We start from the raw sequence: 18,770 nt of genomic DNA, 5'->3' as shown, positions 1-18,770 counted from the left end.
TGTTGACTGTGGATTGAAGTAAAATGCAATCCTTGACAACTTCAGTCTTTTATCTGTTTATCATGATGTTGCTTATTGGACCAGTTGTGAGGATTTCTGCTATCGTTATGTTGAGGTGTAATCCATACTGAAGACTGTGGTCTTTCATCTTCATCAGCAAGTGCTTCAAGTCCTCTTCACTTTCAGCAAGCAAGGTTGTGTCATGTGCATATTGCAGGTTGTTAATGAGTCTTTTTCCAATCCTGATGCCCCATTCTTCTTTATATAGTCCAACTTCTTGGACTATTTGCTCAGCATACAGATTGAACAGGTATGGTGAAAGGATACAACCCTGACACACACCTTTCCTGACTTTAAACCACTCAGTATCCCCTTATTCTGTTAGAACGACTGCCTCTTGATCCAAGCACAACTTCCTCATAAGCACAATTAACTGTTCTGGAATTCCCATTCTCTGCAACATCATCCATAATTTGTTATGATCCACACAGTCGAATGCCTTTGCATAGTCAATAAAACACAGGTAAACATCTCTCTGGTAATTCTCTGCTTTCAGCCAGGATCCATCTGACATCTGCAAAGATATCCCTTGTTCCGTATCCTCTTCTGAACCCGGCCTGAATTTCAGGCAGTTCCCTATGGATATACTGCTGCAGCCGCTTTTGAATGATCTTCAGCAAAATACTGCTTGCGTGTGATTAATGATATTGTTCTATAATTTCCACATTTGGTTGGATCACCTTTCTTGGGAATAGGCATAAATAGGGATCTCTTCCAGTCAGTTGCCCAGGTAGCTGTCTTCCAAATTTCTTGGCATAGACGAGTGAACACTTTCAGTGTTGCATATGATTGTCAAAACATCTCAATCGATAGTCTGTCAATTCCTGGAGCCTTGTTTTTCGCCAATGCCTCCAGTGCAGCTTGTACTTCTTCCTTCAGTACTATCGGTTCCTGATCATATGCCACCTCTTGAAATTGTTGGACTATGACTAATTCTTTTTGGTATAATGACCGTGTATTCCTTCCATCTTCTTTTGATGCTTCCTGCCTCATTTAATATTTTCCCCATAGAATCCTTCACTATTGCAACTCAAGGCTTGAATTTTTTTCTTCAGTTCTCTCAGCTTGAGAAATGCTGAGTGTGTTCTTCCCTTTTGGTTTTCTATCTCCAGTTCTCTCTGCACATGTCATTATAATACTTTGTCTTCTCGAGCCGTCCTTTGAAATCTTCTGTTCAGTTCTTTTACTTCATCATTTCTTCCTTTTGCTTTAGATGATCAACATTTGAGAGCAAGTTTCAGAGTCTCCTCTGACATCCATCTTGGTCTTTTCTTTCTTTCCTGTCTTTTCAATGACCTCTTGCTTTCTTCATGTGTGACGTCCTTGATGTCATTCCACAACTCGTCTGGTCTCTGCTCATTAGTGTTCAACTCATGAAATCTATTCTGTCAGTTTATTGTACCATGGGGGCTTGGAGGTTGCTGTGATGCTGGAAGCTATGCCACCAGTATTCAGATACCAGCAGGGTCACCCATGGAGGACAGGTTTCAGCTGAGCTTCCAGACCAAGACAGACTAGAAAGAAGGACCCAGCAGTCTACATCTGAAAAGAATTAGCCATTGGAAGCCTTATGAACAAGAGCAGAACATTGTCTGATACAGTGCTGGAAGATCAGCCCCCCAGGTTGGAAGGTCCTCAAAAGATGACTGGGGAAGAGCTGCCTCCTCAAAGTAGAGTTGACCTTAGTGACATGGATGGAGTCAAGCTTTTGGGACGTTCATTTGCAGATGTGGCATGACTCAAAATGAGAAGAAACAGCTGCAAACATCCATTAATAATTGCAACCTAGAATGTATGAGGTATGGATCTAGGAAAATTGGAAATCGTCAAAAATGAAATGGAATGTATACACTTCAATACCCTAGGCATTAGTGAGCTGAAATGGACTGGTATTGGCCATTTTGAATCAGACAATCATATAGTCTACTATGCTGGGAGTGACAACTTGAAGAGGAATGGCATTGCATTCATCGTCAAAAAGAACATTTCAAGATCTATTCTGAAGTACAGTGATGTCAGTGATAGGATAATATCCATATGCCTACAAGCAAGATCAGTTATACAACTACTATTCACATTTTATGCACCAACCACTAAGGCTAAAGGTGAAGAAATTAAAGATTTTTATCAGCTTCTGCAGTCTGAAATTGATCAAACACGCAGTCAGGATGCATTGATAATTACTGGTTATTGGAATGCAAAAGTTGGAAACAAAGAAGAAGGATCAGTAGTTGGAAAATACAGCCTCGGTGATAGAAACAATACCAGAGATCAAATGAGAGAATTTTGCAAGACCAACGACTTCTTCATTGCAAATACCTTTTTTCACTGACGTAAAAGCCAACTATACACATGCACCTTGCCAGATGGAATACGCAGGAATCCAATTGACTACATCTGTGAAAGAGACGATGGAAAAGCTCAATATCATCAGTCAGAACAAGGCCAGGGGCCGACTGTGGAACAGGCCATCAATTGCTCATATGCAATTCAAGCTGAAACTGAAGAAAATCAGAGCAAGTCCACAAGAGCCAATATACAACCTTGAGTATATCCCATTTATAAACTAGAAGATGGAAAAGAAATACAGAAAAAGGTTGCTAATTTTTTTACAAAGGTGGTAATTATTTGTGCCGTGAAACTTTTTTTTTAGGAAAGATCCAAACCAAAACCAAACCCATTGCTGTTGAGTTGATTTTGACTCATAGAGGCCCTATAGGACAGAGAACTGCCCCACCAAGTTTCCAAGGCCATAATCTTTTCTTTCTTTCTTTTGCTTTAGATGAAAGTGTGCAGCTCAAGTTAATTTCTCATACAAAAATTTATACACATATTATTAGGTGACATTAGTTGCAATGCCTACAATGTGACACCACGCTCCCCCTTTTCACCCCAGTTTTTTTGTGTCCATTCAACCAGTTCCTGTCCCTTCATGCCTTCTCATCATGCCTCCAGACTAGAATCACCCATTTGGTCTCGTGTATCTGACTGAACTAAGAAGCACACTCTTCACAAGTATTATTTTATGTTTTATAGCCCAGTCTGATCTTTGTCTGAAGAGTGGGCTTTAGGAATGGCTTTATTTCTGGGTTAACAGAGCATCCGGGGGCTGGTTTTGAGGGTTCCTCCAGTCTCAGTCAGACCATTAAGTCTGGTCTTTTTTATGTGAATTTGAGTTCTGCTCCACACTTTTCTCCCACTCTGTCCAGGACTCTGTTGAGTTCCCTGTTAGGGTGGTCATTGGTGGTAGCTGGGCACCATCTAGTTATTCTAGTCTCAGGCTGATGGAGTCTCTGGTTTATATGGACTTTTTATCTCTTCAGCTAATATTTTCCTTGTGTCTTTGGTGTTCTTCATTCTCTTTTGCTCAAGTGGGTTGTGACCAACTGATGCATCTTACATGGCCACTTGCAAGGTTTTATGACCCCAGATGCCACTCACCAAAGTGGGATGCAGAACATTTTCTAAATAAACTTTGTTATGCCAACTGACCTAAACTCTGGTCCCCAGACCTCAGCCCCAGCTACTCTGTCTCTCAAAGTGTTTGGTTCGGTTCAGGAAACTTCTTAGCTTTTGCTTTGTTCCAGTTGTGCTGACTTCCCCTGTATTGTGTGCTGTCCTTCCCTTGACCGAAGTTGATCCTTGTCTACTATCTAGTTAGTGAATTTCTCCCCTCTTCCTTCCCCACACTCGTAATCGTCAAAGAATGTTCTCTTCCATTCTTAAACAATCATCTTGAGTTCTTATAATAGTGGTCTCATTCAATATTTGTCCTTTTGTGACTAATTTCACTCAGCATAATGCCTTCCAGATTTATTCATGTTGTGGGATGTTTCGCAGAGCTATCACTTATCCATTCATCTGTTGATGGTCACCTAGGTTGTTTCCATCTTCTTGCTATTGCGAACAGTGCTGCAATGAACATGAGTGTGCATATATCTATTCATGTGACGGCTCTTATTTCTCTAGGATTTATTCCAAGAAGTGGGATTGCTGGATCATATGGTACTTCAATTTTAGCTTTTTAAGGAAGCACCAAATTGTTCTGTACCATCTTACATTCCCACTAGCAGTGTGTAAGTGTTCCAGTCTTTCCACAACCTCTCCAATACTTACTATTTTGTGTTTTTTGGATTAGTGCAAGCCTTTTTGGAGTGAGACTGTATCTCATTGTAGTTTTGACTTGCATTTCTATAATGGCTTATGATCATGAGCATTTCCTCATGTATCTGTTAGCCACCAAGGCTGTAATCTTTAAGGAAGCAGACTGCCACATCTTTCTCCTGCAGAGTGGCTGGTGGGTTCAGACTACCAACTTTTCTGTTAGCAGCCGAGTGCTTAGCCACTAGGCAACCAGGGGTCCCTTGAGGAAAGACAGGTTAAAAAGCAAACCTGTAGTATACATGGACAGGGAATTGGATCTGGACATGCCAAACAACAGAACCAAAGCCCAGAAAGCAAGGCAAAACTGAGGCTTCATATGAACCAGGGGCAATGCCGCTGGCCATGAAGCTAGCGTATCTGTGACAGTGTCCTGTGCGCCTATGTGAGGGCACCATCCCCAAAAGAGCTACTGATGAGTTGGAGGGAGTTTAAAGGAAAATGACAATAAGGATTAAGGGGCTATTGGGAATAATTTATAAAACTTAAAAATAGGCTGCAACACATTCTTTAGCTGAGTGAACAGGCAGGGGAAAGAAAAAGTAGGGATAGAAACATCATCACAAATGAAAAGTGCTGGAGGGTTGTAAACAACAGGGAAAGAAAGAAATTTTTAAGCTATTAGAAGAATGCACATACCTTTAAGATTAGTAAGGAAAGAATTTAGCACAAACACCAAGACATGTTTCCTTATTATTCCAACCACAATTGGAATATATTTGAGTTTTAAGTTATTAAGAAAAGTCTTTAGAACTATGGTGCAACAGTAATGCTGACTGCCTCCTTTATACCACTGATCACATAGTACTGATAATACAATACACACATAGACACACATCCAACCAAACCAAAACCAAGCCTGTTGTCAAGTTGATTTCAACTCATAGAGACCCTATAGGGCAGAGTAGAACTGCCTTATAGGGTTTCCAAGGAGTAGTTGGTGGATTCGAACTGCTGACCTTTTGGTTAGCAGCCATAGCTCTTAGCCACTGTGCCACCAGGGCTCCACACACTCAAAATGTATGAATAAAATACTAGCGGGGAAGTACATTAAAACATCATATATGCACGCATCTGATATGTAAGAAAAAAGCTATAAGAAAACACATTAAAATGTCAAAAGTAATTATGTCATGATGGTAGATTTATGAATAGTTGCTATTTCCTTCTTATTAGTTTTTGTAATTTTGAGAATACAATGAGTATATATGCTTTTACAACTGGAGAGGGGGTAAAGTTCTGTTTTTTAAAACTGGTCCCCTGGTTCTCTTCTCAGTACTTTTAAACATGTTGTAGTGGAGATGAAACAGAGGAAGCTTTTCCCAAATGGAAGGCATCCAATGCTCTCAAATATGGCCTACAGGCGTAGTCTGCATGCAGTGCTGCTAGTTTGGGTGTTGAGATGCTGGCAGAATACCCAGGAAGCTACAGAAAGTAAGGCCTGGCCTCTTTCCACCTGTCAAGCCCTCCAAAGGGTGCCACAACATGAAGATGCTGGTCAGGCTTTTTAAGAACGGCCCTTTACTTGACAGAACTTGTCAATAGTGAGATTCGTAACTCCCTAGTAGATGCAAATCCACTCATTTTAGAGTGGCACTGTGGTGCTCATTCCAGAAAAAGGCCTAGTCTATACTCTTCCCCAGCTATCATGGTCCTAGTCAAGGGAAAACTGAGTGATTCCTTTGCCCACTGTTGTTCTGGGTCTATGATCAATCAGCAAACCAAATCATATTCAAATGTAATATTGATAACTGTGACCACTTCATTGGCACTCCAGAGCCGGTGACAAGCCACCCTTATTTGCCTTTCCAGAACCCAATCAGCATATCATGTTTGAGCAGCCAGAAGAGAGCCCCTTTGATAACGGAGGAGAAGCAACCAGTGTTATTTTTCACTCTAATCCTTATTCTTAGTGCTGGGTCTAACGATATCGTTTTTACCCTTCAATATTGCAGGTTCATTCAGTTGGGATACTCTGTTCTCCATTACCTATTTCTCTGACTTTCATTTCTGAACTTTTGGATTAAAAGCTCATCACATTTCAAGCTCAGCCAAAGCCACACACAGTAGTTATGGGCATGAATCTTCAAGGGGTTAGAGCTGGCTAGAGCACCAAGGCAAAGCTTCATCAGTCAGGCTGGAGCATTGGTGGTGTGAAACATCACAGATCCCGATAGTCTCCTTCCCCTTCTCTATGTTCTGGGATACAAGCAGAATGTTACCACTGCCTATACTTTGATTTGCTCAAAACTTAGAACAAGTGGAATAAAAATGAAACGAACCAGCTTTATGATTTGCAGTACGGAGTTGAAGAAGATAACACTCCGGGTAATGTGAGACAACTTAGAAATTCCCGACAACAGCCTTGCAGGTGCTACATTGCAAGCAGCTCCAAATATGGGCCCTATAAATTCAGATATATATATTTGCTTCAAATCAAATGTTTTTGGATGAATTAGGAGCCAGCTTTCCTTTCGACACATTTTACCTGGCTTTATGGCCAATTTCCTTCTGATGCAAGTGAAATAGAAACTTTACTTGCTTTAGGAGTTGTTAACAAACTTAAGTGATTTGAAAAGAAAGGTAATTGCTCTCTATATAGCTATGTGGGAAATGAAAGGAGAGGAAACCACTCTTCATCCCATCCTTCCAACAGATCTATACCTGGTAAGGTTTATTACAAAACAAAGTCTCCCTTGACAAGGTTATTCTAGAATAAAGTTTTCCCTGGTAGAACTGTTACATAATAAAGTCTCTGGCAGAACATTTATTCTACGCCCCACTGGCTCTGTGCAGGTGGAGGGTTTAATTCCTGTCACCAATGAGCATTATGGAGTCCCCACAAGCAGCTTGTCTCAGTCTGAACCATAAACACCATTGTGTTGCTTCAGTCAGTATGTGGTATTAAGATGCACAGTGAGGTTCAAAATTAGACAAAGTTGAAGCACCATCTGGGATCATCCTCAAACTCTCCTCACTCACTATGGAGAGGCAATCTTGAACCACAACCTTCTGCTGCTCGAGAAGCTACATTTAAACAGTCTACACAGTCACAGCGGGATGGAGAATCACATTCTTAGGGCAGGCAGAAACATTACAGGTTTCTTCATCCTTAAGACACCATTGTATCTCATCCACATGACAGCAACACTGTTAACTAGTGCACCTTCCTATAACCTGGGACTGCTCCAATCTCTGCCACGCCAAAACCAGGGTGATCCATTTGAAGCTGGCATCATCCAGTGGACTCACACCTCTAATTTACCAACGCTTCCTTGAGGAAATCCAATCTCCACAGCATGTAAATACTTACATCACAATCTGCATTGTAATTTTACGTCTGTTTCTCTGCCTCTCCTGATAGTTAAGTTCCATGAAGTGAGGGGCCACACTTTATTCATCTTTGCCTCTTCTACTGGTAACAGAGTGCCAGGTAGATGGTAGGTACAGCATCGTGTTTCAAAAATGAGAGAATGAATGAATATAGCTTAACTTCCTCTTCTACTGACTAGTTCAGTTCAGGCTTAGAAGTTACCTGATTTGCCAAAGAGCTCACAGCAAATAAAGTTACCTGATTTGCCAAAGAGCTCACCGCCTTGCCTCCCATGATACCATACTGTCCTCAGACACGGGCATTCCTGCCTCTCAACACCTCATGCATCATTCTGGAAAAGTCATCAAATGCAGCTCTGTATTTAAAGGGCAACCAGAAATCAAAGGCGTGTACGCTGCATATGTAAAGTCCTTCTGCCCCTACTTATCATTTCTGTTCATTCCTATGGGTAAGTAATCTATTCACCAGACTTATTCAAATTCCTTTACATAGCATATAATTACAACAGGGCTCTGTCCACTCAACACACATTTATTTAACAAAGATTTGCTGAGCTTCAACACATATGAGATAGTTTTAGGTTCTGGAGGCACTAAGATGGAGAAGTTATGTTCCTGGCATCAAGAAGGTATAGCCTAGTCAAGAAGACAAGCAAGTGGGCAAATAATTGCCATATTAGAGGCATGGGAAAGATACAGAGAATACAGATATTTTAGCACTTACTGAAGTATAATAATTATGATATTTATTTCCTCCACTGTGATTTTCCTGTGGGCAGGGACTAAGTTGTTCATCTCAAAAAGTCCATATGTAATTAATTGATTGGTACATGGGTGGTATAAGAAAAAGTCTGATCTTTTCTACTTTGACGTTGTATCTGGGGAAACTTTAGAGAGGAGATACTTGAGCTGGAGCTTAATGAATGATTAGTTCTCTGCCTGGTGGGCAAAAGGAGAAAGGGTATTCCTTCCCGAAGGAAAGGCCATGCAAGTGTGCAACAGCAACCTGTGTTCCCTGCATGTGTGGGGCCTGGGCTGGGAGGGCGTGGGGCCTATGGGAGGTGAGGTGGGAAAAGTAGAACAGACAGGCACCGTATCTTCTTGTCGTTTGCCATTGAGTTGATTCTGACCCATAGTGGCCCTATAGAGCAGAGTAGAACTGTCCCGTAGGGTTTACAAGGAGCAGCTGGTGAATTCAAACTGCTGACCTTTTGGTTAGCAGCTATAGCTCTTAACTACTGCACCACCAGGGCTCCAGCTCCTACAGGGCATTGAAATCCTTCTGAAAAAAAAAAAAAAAAAAACTTCTGAGGGAGTTCTAAACTCAGTCTTCTAGGCAAGAGGCAGTCATTGGAGGCACACAAAAAACATGAACAGATCTGTAATTTAGAAATGCAATAATATTGCAGTTCAGTCAGTAGAGATGTCCCATCTGTGCAATTAATTTCCAGAACATGCTTTCTTATTAAAAAAAATTATTTAACTCCATATTTCAGTGTTCCAGCGTATACTCGCTCTGTGATGTTCCCAGAAACACCAAACACCTTCTTAGCATATAATAAAAAAAGTTTCCTTTTCATAATGAGCTACAAAAACTACCATAGGTAAAATGTTTTCTTATTTGCCTAAGGTAACTCTATGCCAGATAAGTACATCTCAGACTTTTAGAGGAGCCAACAATATTTGCAGAATGGCAGTTCTTTAAATACACGGTTAACTGAGCCTCCTGATGATATTTCTTCTCCACTGTGGAGAACGTAGTGCAGCTAAATGAGTGGTCTGGCCGCGGCAATTTCTTCAAATAATTAAACATGACACTCCTTTTGGCCTGGTTTATTTTTTAAAGGCAAAATCTACTCTGATTTGCAGACCGTTCCAATTACACCAGTAACATGTATTTTGCGCAGTCTGTACAGTGCCCACTGCGAAGTCAGTCATTGGTGGAAGGCTCTTTTAACTATTCAGAGGCATATTCTCATATTCATTTCAGAGTAATAAGATATTTAAATATTTATTTCTTTCCAATAACTGGGTAGGCCCAGGCTCTTCATTTTAATAAATTCTGTCCAAATAACGTTGAGCCACTGCTTAGAAGACCTTGACACTGAATTTTCCTTATGGTAATGATGTTCGCCTTACAGATACACATTTTAAGCCCTAGGCTCTGCCACTAACCCATGACCTTGGGCGGATCACACAGCCACCTGTGAATTCCTTTTGATGATTTTCAAGTTTTACTTCTAGCTCTAAAATTCTCTGTTTTAGGGCTCTGATTACTACTAGAAGGCAGAAATGAATTAGTTACAGAACTACAAATTGTGACAGGAGAAACTGATATTTATGATGTGTAGCCACCTATCCCTTTCCAGTAACTCCAGACAGAAACTTGCGAGGAGCCTTATCTGAGGAGAAATTTAAAAATCATTATGTAGATACACTCATTAATTCAACAAATATTTATTGAAGACCTATTATATGCCAGGCATTATTTTAAGGGCAGGGAGCCCAGGTGGCACAATGGTTAAGCACTTGGCTGCTAACTGAAAGGTTGGTGGTTCGAACTTACCAGCTGCTCCGTGGGAGAAAAACCTGGCAACCTGCTCCTGTAAAGATTACATCCAAAAATACCCTATGGGGCAGTTCTACCCTGTCACATGGGGTCACTATGAGTTGGAATTGTCTGGACAGCACCTAATAACACATTAAAGGCTCTGAATGTTATCACGATTAAGAGTAAAAAAAAGTCCCTGGACTCTGAGAACTGATGGAGCGGGGAAGGCAGACAATTTTAGATAAGAAGTAACAAGAAGCTGAATAAGTATGATCATGGGATTCTGCTATGAAGACAAAACCCACAGGTCCAGATCTAACCTAGGATACAGGTCAGGGAAGGAGTCCTTGAGGATGTATGTCTAAGTTGAGAATATGCATGCCTGTGACTTTTATTTGGGAAACCACACTGAACAGAGCATGCAATAAAAAATTTTTTTTTTCCCAGACCCAGACTAACTATTTAAGACTAAAGGAGCTTGTAAAGAAGGATCTGAGTATATTTCATAAATACCCATCAAAAGTTTTTATCATTTGATCATAAATTCTCAAGGCAATTCTCCTCTTAGACCAAGTTCAATCCTTGTCTCTCTATACTTATGACCCTTCATAGCTGCTCAAACAGTATACAATAGGCATATAGGAGGCTTTCAGCAATGACTTACTGATTAGTGATGCATTTTAACTTCCCAAAGTCCTTCTTCACCCTTAATCTCCCTTTATCCCAGTATCTACTGGATAGAAATTATACTGCACTGCCATCTGACCCTAGAGGTTATGGAAAATTACCTCTGTAACAGATGCCAGGTTTCCAGGACAGACCCAATTGCAAATATTCTGTCTTGTGGTCAACGTAAGTATATTCACATTGATCACACTGAGAATTATGAGATTTGCTTTGGGTAAAATGGTCATTATACACAACAGAGATAGTTGAAGCAGGTTAGCCCCTCTTCAAGAATCCAGGAGGCTCTACGCCATGCCAAAGGGAAATCATGAACAGATTTAATATTGTGATTTTAAAATCAATTCACCTTGAAGTTTCTTTGATATCCAAGTTGTTTACTAATTATTCATTGGACAGCTATATATACCATAAAAGGGGCTAAGAAAGTAACAGAATGTTAGTTTGAAAGCTTTACAGTTTCTCAGGTAATAATAGTATTTCACTTATTTCACAGATGGAGAAAGATCACAGGAATTGCCTCCCTTTTAATGTCAGGCTCTTGATCTATTGTTTCCTGGTTTCATATTATTCAGCACTTGCAATATTATTTAACTTTCTTGCTTCTTTATCTTTTCTCTCCAATTAGATCAAAGGTTCTTTGAGGTAGGGACTGTGTTCTTCCTCCAGAATACCTAATTTTGCAACTATTAGACACTGAATGAGTATTTACTAAGGGCTATGATTAAAAAAAAAAAAAAAATTTTTTTTTTTTTTTATGATTAAGTTCAAGAACCCAGAAATGAATATGCTACAGTTCTACAAATTGTGGTGACTAAAAAACATTTCAAACGTGATTTTCAAACTTTAAAGTCCACAAGAATTATCAGGAACATTTGTTAGAATACCAATTCCTAAACTCCGTTCCCAAACATTCTGATATCTTAAATCATTTTCTCCTCTACCTTCTCTTTCTTTTTCCCTCCTTTTCTGCAAAGCAAATTTAGGAACAATGAGACTGAGTCGGGACACACCAGAGCTTTGGGGCTACACTGATATTTCTTGTAAAGAAATGACATTAAGGGTAAAGTGTCTTGGCCCTCCACAGTCTCATGTTCCTTCTTTCAATAAATACATATTGTGGTGCCTACTAAGTGCCAGGGACTGTTCTAGGCCTCTGGGGCCAAACTGGTAAACAAGATAGGCAAAGACTTTGTTGTCCTAGTACTTAGATTCTAGTGGGGAAGAGGACAGACCAAAACCAAGTAAACTTTAAGATTATTTTAGATATTGGTTAACCTCATAAAGAAAACAAACTAAGGTGATATGATAGAGAATGACTATTGAGGAAGGGGTTACTTAAGGAGTGTGGTCCACAAGAAGCTAACATGTGATCTGAGGACTGAATCGCAAGATGAAACCACCCATGCAAAGATCTTGGGGAAGAGCTTTCCAGGGAGAGGGAATGGCAAGTGCCAAAGTCCTGAAGCAGAATAAATGTTTAAGAATCAGCATGCCTAGAACTTGACAGGGAGCCAGGTCAGACTCATCCACCAAGTACAGGCTGAGCTGTGGCATGGAATTATCCTAGGATTACCCTTGTGGGAAGCTGAAGAAATGCTCCTGGCTCTCAAAGAATTGAGAAAGGTTAAGTAATTTAAATAAATGTTATAAAACACTTTTCCTGTTAAAAGCAACCATATTATCCCAAGACTCCTTACCCATGAAAAATAATTCTTCTCATGACTCCTATTGGTTTATGTTTTGTGGTAACAAGGTTTCATCATCACTGACAGGTTTTAATTTTGTAATACTTCAACCCTTAAAATTGAATTTCTTTGAGATTCAAATGATTATTTAAATCATTGGATGACTCAAATGTCATAAAGTAAAAATAAAAAAAATAAATTTTCATTTGAGAATTTACATGCTTTTCTAAAGTAGGAATATTTATCCCAGTTTCACAATAAGTTATATGACATGTGCCTTTTTTCTGGTTAAAATTATTAAACTCCTGCATTGACTTGTCTTACACTCCAACTGATTGTCTACCAGTTAACAGGAATAGAACTACTACTAAGCAGTTTTGTTTTGCCTGAATAACTAGAGGAAAGAACCATGGACAAGTATGTTATTGGTATGTGTAAAATCTATCCCTGGGGCTACTTCTGAAGTGAGGAGATAGCTGCTCAGCTTTAGACCCCGCTGATCACTGCCTTTCACAAGCCATCTCAGAAAAGGGCAGCCCAGGTGACAATGGGCCTTCTGTGATAAGGGCTCCTGTCCACTGGAAATGGGAATCAGCTCACAGTTTCATTTCACAGGGTCCACCAGATGGCAAGTGACTTTATCTGCCCAGACCAGATTCAGACTGGAGATAGAACAGTGTGCCATGTCCCCTTCCACTCTGCTGTAAGACTTGAAGCCTTTCTCTGAGGTTGTTTTGCTTGATTTAGTGTGTGTAGCTTTTTTTTTTTTAATTGGTTATATATTACATGTTGCAGTTTCAAATGCAAAAGTTTCCCAAGTCATGAAATTTGACTTCTTTATTTGTGTCTGGCTGATCTGGTTAGAAATCAGTGGCTCCCAAAAGACGAGAGCAAAAGAGTAAGAGCAGGATACAGATAACAGAGCTGTAGCCACAGACTACAAGATGGAAAGGAGATGGTGGAACATTTGGGAGAAAAGGCCTGGGTAGAGGGGGATTGGGAATGGAGAAAAGTGTCTAACAGAAAACGGAATGCCTTTGCTATACAGGGAACTATGAATATCATTCATTTAGTCAGGCTGGAATTATAATTTCATTTGATATTTTGAAAAAGGAAGTGGGGGAGTATGCCCATGGACAGTGGTGTTTTAGGCTTCAACACATACTGCTCATCAATGATTACTGCCTTGACTTTCAACATATCTTTCAACAAAAGTACATAGCGATTTAATCTCAACAGTAATTCCCTCTGCAGCGTATAAGACAAGACTATCATTGCAGACAGGTTTTAATTTATGAAATTCAGGTGTTGTGGATTAGGACCACCTGTTGGATTTAATCTTGGAGTTAGCAATGTTAATACCATCATGTAACTGAACATAAACGCTATATATTTATCAGTCTTGGGGACCTCCAACCATGGAGATGGAACATTTTCCTAAATGGTGTCTGTAACTCTCTCCAGGCTCTCTAAATCAATGGAAAATAAAAAGTCTGTTGGAATTCTGATTCAATATGCAGTACCATATGGCTTGCTGGTCACCACATTCAGCTCATCCTATAATTTTTCTAAAGCCTGATGCGACAGCGGAAAAAAAAAAAACAATCAGAGTATCATCTGGTAACATAATAAGAACAGGAAAGCTTTCATTTCTTACCCTCCTCTATGTTAATTAGAAAAAAAAATCTCAGCCTTTTTTTTTTTCAACACATGATTTCTAACTCCGTCTGAGCAAGACTATAGGAAGATTCCAAACAAAACCTAATTAAACAGCAACTTTGAGAGAAGACATAAACAGCATTTTATGCAAGTAGCTTCAGAATGCTATCAGAAGTACAACTCCACCCAATTTCCAGACAGTAAATAGTAGCAGGGGGGCATTAGTGGTTCACTGGTAGAATTTTTGCTGCCTTCCCTGTGGGAGACCCAGGTTCCATTTCTGGCCTTTGCGCCTCAATCACAGCTACGACCTGTCAAGTGGAGGCTTAGGTGTCACTATGACGCTGAACGGGTTTTCACAGACCTTTCAGACTAGAATAGAATAGGAAGAAAGGCCTGGTGATCTAGTTCTGAAAAATCATTCAATGAAAACCCTGCGGATTACAACGGTTCAATCCCATTATACATGGGGTTGCCATGAGTCAGGGGCCAACATGAAGGCAGCGAACAATAATAAGAAGTAGTAGCAGCAAATAGGGTTAGTCATTACATTTTGAGCAGAAGTTTACATTCAGTTCAGTGGGACAATTGGGATAATGCCTAGAGATAAGACACAATTTTTAAAATTCACTTTTGTTCCTTTGTTTGGGGTGGGGTAAGCTCTGTTGAAACCTTCTTTGGGAATATAATTTTGTGAGATGTTGGTTTTCTATGAAAGAATTTGTCTGAAATTATCTGATAATTATCTAAAAAGATCTTCCTGTTCACATTTATAATTCTCTGCTAAGAATTCCAAATACTTTCATACAATATTTATCATTCATATAGCACTGCACAGTTTATAAAACCCTTTTACTACAGATTATCTCAATTTCTCAGGTAGAATTTCAACATTCCTTCCAAAGTAGGAAAGGACTGTTCTTTGTTTAAGTGAAACAAGGCTCAGAAAACATTGAAAAATGGGATCATATATGCTTGTGTGAATAAGCGTTATTTTGAAAATGAACACAAGGGCATATTTTGCCTTAAGCTATCAACATTCTTAGCTGGTGTCTGTCCAGCAGTAGAACACCGGAAGGAGAAAGTACCTGGAACATCTTTCCAAAGGTAGATCAAAACTTTCAGCAAATGTACCTCTTGACATTCCTTTTAATCAAGGTTTCACAAATATTAGATAGTTTCCACCAAACAATAGCCAAGAAAATGCAGTGAGTTCAATGTATTCATCATACATCAAACAAAAACCTAAATATACCCAGTCACACATAAACACCACATCCACCCCCAGCCAATGCCAAAGTCAGAACTTTCCTAAAACTCAGCCCTTTAAATCAGTTGTTTGCACATGCAGATACAAAGTGTGTAATCCATCAACAATTTGGAGAGAAAACTGAAACTAATTGTAAAAATGATGGCGCTCTGCTTTTGGATTTTAAGTCTACCAGCTCAAAAAAAAAAAAAAACAAAACAAAAAGCCACTTTCTAATGAGATCTCTTCCTCCTTTCTGCTTCTCTGAATTTTTCCCGCTGCAAGCTCCACCTTTTCAAAGAAGCTTTCCTTGATTCTTCGAGCACAGTGATCTCTCATCATTGCATCCCTACAGAACTTTACTGTATATATCTGGCATTTACTATATGTTTATATTCACTGATCTTTATCTATCTACCTACCTATCTACCTACCTCTCTCTCTATCATCTATCTATCTATCATCTATTTATATATCATGGCAAGTTGTTTTTTCCACAGGCATCAAAGATCCCTGAAGCCTGGGTCCTACCTTAAATTCTTTTGTAGCCTCCAAAATCCTTAACACTATGCGTTGCGTATGGTGAGTGGCAATATTCTGAATGCCACATAAAAAACAAAGTTTGGCTTTTTCATGAACGATAAGAACAATCTTTTCACGCATAAGGAGGACCCATTAAATATTACTTTGGTTCACAAACCTAGAATTTAGTAAATATAAAAAGAAGAACAGCTGGGAAGTTTCAAGAAATCCTCTAGTTTTACAGAGCAGATACCTAGTGGAATGTGTTTTAATAAAAACATATTAGCACCTTCAAATAATGGGGGATACATATAAACTGTATTAAAATATCTCTCCAGAATCAGAAAACTTGATTAGGGTTCTCCCAGAAGCTTCACACACTACAACCAGAGATTATTCCAGGGAAAGATGGCTCAATTTTTAAAACTTCATCTTATTAATTATTAGCCAAGCCATGCAGCAGCTTCGGGGAAGGCAAAGGAAAACAGGTTCTCAAAGGTTAGTTTCAAGCCAGTGGAAGCTGGGTTTGTGCCTCAAGCCTTCTGCACCTGACAGAGCACCTCTCCCCAGGGCTGGGGGGTAATTCAGCCCAAGCAAACGGCAGGAGGGGTCAGAGGGAAACCCTGACGTCTGAGCGTCGGCCGCAGGCTGGCTGCTCCTCATCTTCAGGTTCTCTGTCTTAGGAACGCTCTGGCTGGTACCCGCGCCATCCTTTCCTCCTCCCACCGGGGCGCAACTTGGCAGCCAAACCAAGGCTTCAAGAGCCGGCCACCCACTGGCAGCTTCATTCTGGGGATGAAGTGCGGGTTGCTGTTAGAAACTGAGCTTTTAGTGTCCACTCATCTCACCCCTATTCCCTGAAAAACTTTGCATTCTTCTCCAAGCAGAAATACATACCAAGCAGGATTTACCCCACCTCACCCCAGCTGGTCCACTCCCCTTCCAACCTGCGAACGGCACCTACTCACGGCCCCTCCCAGCCCCGGGAAAGGGGGCAGGCTCAGGTGTGCGGGATTCCCAAGCGGGGTGGCGGGCAAGCGGGTGGGCGAGTCATCACCTTGTGGTTAGCCACACCGAGGTATCCGTCCAGCGGCCGGGGTCCCGCGGGCGCCCCCGGGTGCGGCTGGAGGCTGCTCTCCGTCGACGGCTGCGCGCTGCCTGTCGCCGCCTGCTGCTGCTGCGGGGGCCGCTCCTTCTGGCCGCCGAGGCTGCTGTACACGAGCAACAAGCTAGTGCACATGGTGGTGAGCGCTAAACACACTGCCAGACCATGGCGCTGCGGTCAGGCGGGAGAGAGCAGAAGAGAAGAGGCTGAGAGCGGATCCGGGAAGAGCGCGCCCGGCGGGAACACCTGCGCTAGGGTCAGACGAGCGGGGGAGGTACGCGGGCGGGGGTGACCTGGGCCCCAACCACCGAAGAGCGCAGCGCGGGAGCGGAGGCACGGTCCCTGCCGGTACCGCAGGGGATGCTCCCGGAGCGTCCCTGCTCTCTGCCGCCACCGCCCAGGTCCCTCAACAGGGGGCAGGTGGTGCGCGGAGCCAGCCTACGCTAGGGAGTGCGCGCTCGGAGGGCTAGGACATGGGTCTGCTCGCACTTTGGAGAGATAGCCCTCTGCCCCAGTTCGGCTGCTGTATCTTTAGCCATCGCACCCCCTTTCTTCCCGGGATCCCTGAGGCTCTTTCTCGGCGATTCTTGCAAGTTTGAAACCCGACAAGGAAACCAAGAAAGTCTGCAACGGTTCCCCCTGCCCGACCCTCAGTTTTGCCAGGCTGTTCTCTGGAGTACCCCCGACCCCCCGAGCAATCTGCTCAGCCCTCTACGGTTTCTCCAGCTGTCCGTTGGCCCCTTGGACCTTGGCCAGAGGTCCAGGAACCGAGGCAACTCGAGTTCCCTATCCTGGCTTTGGGATTCCTATTCAGGCAGCGCCCGGGAGTCGAAAGGGGACGCGAAGCAGGTGGAAAGTTGTCCCTTTCTAACAGGCGACCTCGCAGCGCAGGGTTAGCCCTCCCCATCCCGGGCTCCCCGCTGTGCCTGGGGACGCTGCACTCGCGGGTCCCCGCCTCAGCCCGGAGGAGTTATAACAACTGACTCACCATCAGGGTCTTCATTTTGGGCACCTCTTTTACGCGGAATACTCAGGCACGCGAGTCCGGGACCACTTTTTCTTGGAGAGATTCCATAGTGGGTGATGGAGCCGGGTGGTTCTGATTGTTGCCCGGCGGCCGGCCGCGGCTGAGCAGGCGCGGGAACCGCGGGACCCAGGAAGCGCCGCTGTTGCAGAGATTAGAGACAGAATTAAAACTGAACCGGACCCTCGTAGTCTTTCAGTGATCTACACAACTGCTGCCTGCCGCCGCCTGCTGGGTCCTAAAGCCCTCCGTATCCCCCCTCCAGCCCCCAAAATAATAATCTTTTCAGCCGAGTGGAATTTCTGGGGCTAGAGAGTTAACCATGCCATATACCCACCTCTTGGTCTGAGGGCTTATTTATCTTTTATGAAGTCATCAAGCAAAATGAAGGAGAACCGGACTGGATTCTAAATTTGATAGCCGTTTGGAAATTTCCAAACTAAATTTTTGGCTTTGTGGTTTTGATAAGCACAAGTCAACTGCCCAAATATCAACAGTCTTATTTGTAGCTTATGGATTTACCTTCATAGCATGGAGAAACCTATCACAAAATTATTCCCCTCCCCCAAATTGTTTACTATTTCAGTTTTCCAAATGTAAGATTTCTAACATCATCCTTTCCCTAAACTGTATCTTTTAAATCCGGGCATTATCACGCAATCTTTTTATGTCAATATTTCATCTAAATTATTTCATTCGTTGTTTTAAATATTACAATTTATACTTCTGTTAAT

The 18,770-nt window shown here is 41.7% G+C and overlaps 1 protein-coding gene across 2 annotated transcripts in view; it reads right to left on the bottom strand.

Annotated features, from left to right (window-relative positions):
- ST6GALNAC5 (ST6 N-acetylgalactosaminide alpha-2,6-sialyltransferase 5) overlaps positions 1-18,015 on the bottom strand; it is a 238,098-nt gene extending 220,083 nt beyond the window's left edge. For both annotated transcript variants that reach the window (XM_003411225.4, XM_064282136.1), the window contains exons 1-2: positions 18,001-18,015; positions 16,965-17,183 (exon numbers count right to left, since the gene is read on the bottom strand). In XM_003411225.4, coding sequence (XP_003411273.1) covers positions 16,965-17,183; positions 18,001-18,015 — 234 coding nt within the window. The remainder of the gene's footprint in view (positions 1-16,964; positions 17,184-18,000) is intronic.
- Positions 18,016-18,770: the final 755 nt, after the last annotated feature.

Source organism: Loxodonta africana, chromosome 3, assembly GCF_030014295.1.
Source record: "Loxodonta africana isolate mLoxAfr1 chromosome 3, mLoxAfr1.hap2, whole genome shotgun sequence".
Taxonomy (NCBI): Eukaryota; Metazoa; Chordata; class Mammalia; order Proboscidea; family Elephantidae; genus Loxodonta; species Loxodonta africana.
This window is presented reverse-complemented; position numbering and strand designations above follow the sequence as displayed.